This window comes from Anser anser (assembly GCF_964211835.1).
Source record: "Anser anser genome assembly, chromosome: 15".
Lineage (NCBI taxonomy): Eukaryota > Metazoa > Chordata > Aves > Anseriformes > Anatidae > Anser > Anser anser.
In genome coordinates, this window is record NC_139736.1 from 6,125,111 (window position 1) to 6,131,791 (window position 6,681).

General features: G+C 36.7%; 1 protein-coding gene across 3 annotated transcripts in view; it reads left to right on the forward strand.

Annotated features, from left to right (window-relative positions):
* The window catches only part of CHLSN (cholesin), a 133,328-nt gene extending 126,788 nt beyond the window's left edge, over positions 1-6,540 (forward strand). For all 3 annotated transcript variants that reach the window (XM_083799504.1, XM_083799502.1, XM_083799503.1), the window contains exons 4-5: positions 912-993; positions 5,464-6,540. In XM_083799504.1, the coding sequence (XP_083655630.1) occupies positions 912-993; positions 5,464-5,646 (265 nt within the window). In that variant the 3' untranslated portion in view covers positions 5,647-6,540. The remainder of the gene's footprint in view (positions 1-911; positions 994-5,463) is intronic.
* Positions 6,541-6,681: the final 141 nt, after the last annotated feature.

A 6,681-nucleotide genomic window follows, 5' to 3' on the forward strand; every position in this document is an offset into this window, starting at 1 on the left:
ATCTTGAATATTTAAAATTTGATTGCTAGACAGCCAAAAGAACATTGACAGATGTTAGTCATTTGTTTTGCACGTTCACTTTTCACAGTGTCGAAGCAGCCTGCTGTTTTGAGCTAAATACTGAAATCAGAATTCCTGGGGAGAGCAAGGGGTAAAGCATTTTCTGTCCCGTAAACGTCAACGTTGAAGTCACACCTTTCAGCAAATCAAAGCCTTAAAACATATGCTTCTGAAAAATGAATTTGCTCTGCTCTGTAGCAGTCCGTAGCTCATGTGGGACGAGGGAAGCTGTGCCGAGCTCTGCTGCTATTTCCTGTGTCCCAAAGCGTGCTTCAACCACTGCGACCAGGGGACGCGGTGACTTCTGCCATGACTCTGCTTCCAGTTCTTTAGGGGCCGCTTAATTTCACATGAATGTAAGCTAATTGGGAAATGCTAAATATTTGAAGCCCAAACTTGGCTCCTTGTCCACAAGTCCTCCCCAGACGCTCAGGTAGGCCAGCAGCTGGTGAGGATGGCAGGGTACGGGTTTGGGGCTGCCACTTCTCCTGGGTCAGATGAGGGCAACGGCCTCTCATAACTGCCTGCTCACAGGGGAGGAGCGGGGCCTGGTTCGTAATGTCAAGGAATCAGTGCTTTCTGATGAAAATACTTAACATTCTTGGCCAGGATCTCTTCTATGATCTCCTCGCTTTCTGCACAAAAGCCATGTAGCGTTCCCTCATATTCTTTTTCGCCTCTTGAGCAAAACATTTGCTGATATCTGTTTAACACAGTGTTGTGAAACTCCATGTGGTGCATGCAAAGTTACTTGGGGTCATTATAAGAAATGCTTTATGAATAATAAATATTTTGATCACACAGTAGTTCATTCATACTTTTTCTTTTGTTTTGTTTTTAATTTTCCACAGCTGGTCTAAAAATCCAGAAGAATGGAAGTTTCAAAAAACAAGACAAACCTGGCTTCTCTTGCACATGTATGATAAAGAGAAGGTTTGTATTAACAGTAGGTTTTCATAATCATAATGTTATATTGTTTAATAAATTAATTGTAGTTATTGTTTGTTAATAAAAAGTTACTAGCATTAACAATGCACTTTTCTAATAATTTTAAATAATTAATAAATCAATTACTATGTTTTTAACTAAAATGCTTAACCATTTTAATTGCTTGTAATTTATGTTTCTATTTTGGAGGTGATCATTCTTCTGTGTATCCTAGACTTTTACACTTGATGCATGTGAAACTGAAAGGATTGACATTTTATATAAACCTGAAGCTATTCCCTGAAGTGGGAATATATTTGAACTGTGTCCTTTATTTGAATTTCCGAACATGGAACCCAATGCTGTAAGCTACGGTTCTTGTATTGCTTCAGTTATCTCCGGCTCCACGAAAGATGTACAGACATATTGCCAAAATGTTAAAATAGCTTTCTCATTAAAATATGAGTGAAACCTTATGTTGATTGTAAAAAGCATAAAGTATAACCAGAAGCTAGGCTTGCATCATCACTGAAATTCATTCATTTCATAACTTAAAAAACAACCTAGATTTAATTTCCAACAAGCATCTGACCATTGTAGTACTGAACAGAGGATTTCAGATCATTAATTTTGTTGTGCAATAGAGCAAATATCTAGCTGTTTGCACAGTGGCTTAGTTATTGATTCATTTAGTTGACATTCACTCAGGTTTTGCTGACTTTTTGTGTGCACTTGGACATTTAAGCATAACAATCTTCCTGACCCAGATTACTCTGCAGCTCTTAAGCCAACCACCTGACATAGGGTGTTACCTTTACGATTAAAAGTACTTTTAGAGAACCATATAATTAAAACCAGAATTTCATGAAAGCAAAAATGTTCACACAGTGTAATACTTTAAAAAGATTAGTTGCAGAATACAAATTTGTTAGTAGGTATCTAGGTTGTTTGCACTGTCTTTTATTCTTAAGTGTCTCCTTTAAAAGTCTTTATCAACCTTTTGAAATCGATGTGTGCTCTTTAAAGCTACCTAGAAATTGTTTTACAGGCAGAATGATGTTTTTGCTTTTTTACCTGTTTACTTTGGGATTTGTTTTGAAATATACTGGGAAATAATTAACTACGAGTAGATTTTTTTTTCCTATATCAAAATACAGCTTTACTACGTATTTCTCAACATTGAAATGAAAGCTTCCTTTTGTAGTGTTTTCTTTTAATCTGATGAAAGCATAATGATTTATTTATATTCACATATTTTGTACTGTTTAGTAATAGGAGATGCATTGAATATGAACTTTAGATAATGCTTAACATCTGCATTCAGATTCAGTAAAGTTAGCAGAACTGCTCGAGTGCTTATAATCAAACATGTGATGAAGCCTTTTTCTTCATCAAGACCGGGGAGGGCAGACCAGCTTCTTTTGAATATGTTTTTATACCCAAATCCAGCTTCCTGTCCATTACAGAATAAAATCTGTTGGATATCCAAGCATGACTAAAATACAAAAGGAGACATGAGTTTCCTTCCTTCCTAAGCCACATCTTTGATCTCTTGGTGTCACTTGTATGCCTACTGAAAAGCCATGCCAAGAGGTAAATTAAGCTTCCTGTACTGATGCTCTTCTTTCTGTAGGAAATAAGTTGAGGTTTTGTAGTCATTTACAATGTGAATTTATTTTTTAAGTCCCTTTAACATCCATCTGCTGGTTGGCTGACAGCTTCAAAGCCCAGCCTGTATACCTATGGTGTGCATACTTCTTCAGGATCCTGTACAAAATAAACACTGCTTCCTCTGTTGATCTTTGTCATTTGGCATAGCACTTTTAGAAAGTAACTACACAGATTGTCTTCGGCTTCTGGACTGCGAGTCCCTGGGGGGGTTCTGAAGTTTCCTCAGAAGGTAACAGAAAAGCCAGCTTGGTCTCAGCAAGCTGACGCTCACTGCGCAGATATCCGTATTTGCCTTGCAGAATAGGTGGGCATCTGCAAGTCTGAAAAGTCTGAAAACTCTTGAGTTACATAGGGTAATCTGAAAGCAATACCTGTTCTTTTCCTGCTGTTTTTTCATAGTGTTTCCCTTCTTTTCATGATGTCTTATAGTTCCTGAGCATTCAGGAGCTGACAGTAATTATTTCACTTGGAGATGTTTCCATGTTAGCCAGATCCAATGCATATTAATTACAGCAGAGGCAAGGTTGGTTGAGAAAAAGAAGCAAGAAAAAGGGCAAAATGCTGTAAAACAACCATAATAATAATAAAAAAATCCCACTTGCCATCACTTCCACTTGCCAGAGCCATAGTGAGAGATCTTAGTATTCAATTACACGCCTCCCCAAAAGCTGATCTTAGAGACGGACTGTGTTTCTTTTTGTAAAACCTCACCAAGAGTCCCTGAAATTGCATATTTTTTTCTACTGTATTTTAAGAATTAAGATGTTGATTCAACTAACTTTTTGCTGTCTTTTTGTTGTTGTTGTTCCAGTTGTCCAGTCCTTGCTATGACCCTATTGTATAAGTTAGGAGGAAAAAATATTATCTTGTCTACATGTTCCTGTATTGAAATCTCTTGCTGAAAAAATAAAACAACAAATAACTGTGTTACAGAAAAAAAAAAAAAAGAAAAAAAAAACAGACTTTTTGAGCACTTGTGTGCTTATGCCGAGGGCCAAATGCTTTATAGACCTCAGGCAGGCACACGTCTGTCTGCACACTTAGTGTTTGGAAGTTTAGAGTAGGCTTTTAATTCCCCCTTTAAGCACTTTGCTTAAATGATATAATAATAACTGTAATTCCACGCAGTGAAGTATGACTGTACCACAAGGCCTGAGAACAAGAGGCATAAATTATGTAGATAATTTGGCTAAGGTTTGAAATCTAGAAATGTTGCTGAGCTTTAAAAACCCGACGCTGAGTATCTGCATTAAAGGAGCACTGTCGTGCTGAAATCGTTTGCATCTGAACATTTTTGTCTGTTAGCAGCACATTTTTACTGTGTGTAAAAATGCTTTCAAAAATGTAGACTTTTTTCATTATTTTTCAATGTTTTGGATTCATATATTATAGCAACACTTCGTATATCATCAATTTCAGTGTTAGTCACTCTAAAATTAATATTTTTTTGTATCTGAGTTGTTGCTTTAACATAGGAGTGTTTGTGTGAAAAATTTAAAGGTTTTCCATAGTGTATAAGTTATGAGGCTGGATGTAGACTTTAGTTTTGATTTACTACTCTGTTGTATCTCTGATTGATTAAGGCAGAGCTGGAATATTTTCTTCCTCTTCTTTGAGAGTGATAGAAGTTTTAGCGATCAAAGTTACACTGCCAAATGGCGATGGAGAAATAAGTTGTAAATTAAGTATCTGTTGAAGCTCCGTCTTCTCTGAAATGTTGATACTTTGCAGAATTGAAACAGCCCTCGCACAATTAGTCTCCAATCCTTTAAATACTTACGTATGTTTAACTTTACTCATGTTGAGCGTGCCTTTTAAAGTTATATGTGTAAAGTTAAACATAAAGAAAAATATTTGTGGGATTAGGTCATTTTAACATCTGATTCACAGCTAAAATATTCTCTTATTGGCTGCAACTTGTTCCACAGATACACAACATAAAGTTAAGATATGCTTCAGTGTAGGTCTGTTCACCTAATACTTTGAAAATGCATTGGTTTGAAATACTGAATAAATCATTGAAAAGTCTTTGCGAGGCTATTGCCAAGATTATTTAATGTAGTTGTATGTTGTACCAGATAAGCTAAAATTTAATCTATTGCTAGTTAATTAGAAAGGAAGTAAAATGGGGGTAATGGAACTGTAGATGACTAAACTGCTTTTGATGTTAGACATATTAAAAGAGCCTATCAGTTTCAGTCAGCGTGATTTAAAAATTATTTCCATATGTCTGAATTCAATTTGTTTTTCAAATTAAATTCTATTCCTTTGTATAAGCATTCTGTCAAAGTCACAATCTGTTGTTTGCTGGTGGGTGGTATCTCATCTTAGCAAACAAATAATTTTGGCTGGGGGTGAGGATACTTCCAGCAAAATTTTTTCCTCAGACATGTGCATGCAGTTCTCCCTGGGTTTGGTAAGGTTTGCATGCACATTTCCAAAGCTAGGATTTGGCTAGTGCATTTTTTTCCTTCCAACAGGCCTCACAGGCTGGAGCGCTCTCTCAGGCAGTGCTTGCATTTGCTGATCAGCATTTCCACATCTGCTTAGCATTTCCCCTCAGATGCTTTGCCCATCTGAGCACATGACAGCTCTCTCACCATGGTCCATCCCTCCCGGCAATTCCAACACTGGCAAGAAATGCTTCCATTAGGAGTGGGCATTGGCAAATGCAAAAGCCCGTGCAATTCTCCTAATTATCTTTCAGGTGATGGTTTGACGTGACTGTGAATGAACATTGAGAGAGAAAAAAAGTAAAGCAAAAATTTTTTAATTCCTTCTTTGTTTGTTTTCTTTTCTTTAAAGGTTCCAGATGAGTATTTCACCATTTTACTGGATTATCTGCAGGGACTTCGAGGCAGCGCACGAGACACAACTGTGCAGAAAGCTGAAGCTCTTATGAAGGAGTTGGATGGGTCGGATGCAGAAGACCCAAGCGTGGTGGAGAAGAGCGAGCGAATACGACAAGTTCTGCAGCTGCTGTCCTGAGAGTGTTTTTGTGTCTTGATGGTTGTCTGGTGGAGAGAAGGGTAGAATGTAATACACAGATACTACAAATCGGTTGTAAAGACATATTTTGATAATGAATCTTTATGCTAAATTTTCATATTTTGCACTTGTGTTTTCCAACTGCAATTATTTATCATGTTTTGAGGTGATGAAATCAAAACAGAACACCGTATTTGATCCACAGACATGCTGTTTTGATTAAAAGTAATCTTCCTGCACATCTTTAGAAAAATAAACCTCTCTTTCTTGTTAGTTTTTCTCCACTTCCCCATGTAATTAATGTTAAATAAGAGGAGCTTTGCAGTTCTTAATAAGAAGAGCAAAGCAACCAACAAAAAGACTGGAGGTTCTTTTACAATGGCAGCTTTTAAAATTAACGTACAGTACAGTGCCTGCTCAGCCAGCTGTAATCTATCACTTTCAGCTTTAGAAGTATGTCATTTGGATTTGGGAAAGATCATTTTCAGTCTGTTGAGCACGGGTTGTATAACACAGTTGCTTATTAGTACTTCACGCAGTGATCTGGAGATACCATCAGCTTTGTTAGTTTTCCTTGTATATTTTAAAGGTTTCAAATGCTTTATGGCAATTGTTTAGATATTCAGATAATGTGCAGATGGGGACAGATCATATCCTTCGACCACATGTAGTGAAATCATCTGATTGTACATAAACTTGTGCTAAGATGAGAAGTGCCATGCTGCAACTTTTTGTGTATAGCCTGCCAATGTTACATTTTTTATCTTTCTCTTGTAATTGGCATCCAAAAGAGTTAATTTGTGTTCATTTGCTTTGACACAGGACATTTGTCTCCTATGAATATGCTGAAAATGAGGCTTTCAAGTAAAAAACAAGGACATTAATTACTCAAAAGTTGGATGATTGGCTTATTTAATAACACTTGTGTTCAGCCAGTGTTCTTGACCTGATTCTTTAATCTTTCTGCAAACGTTGTTCCTACTTTATTATTAACAACAGTATGAAATGTATGGTATTTTGGAAGAGTAGCTGTCT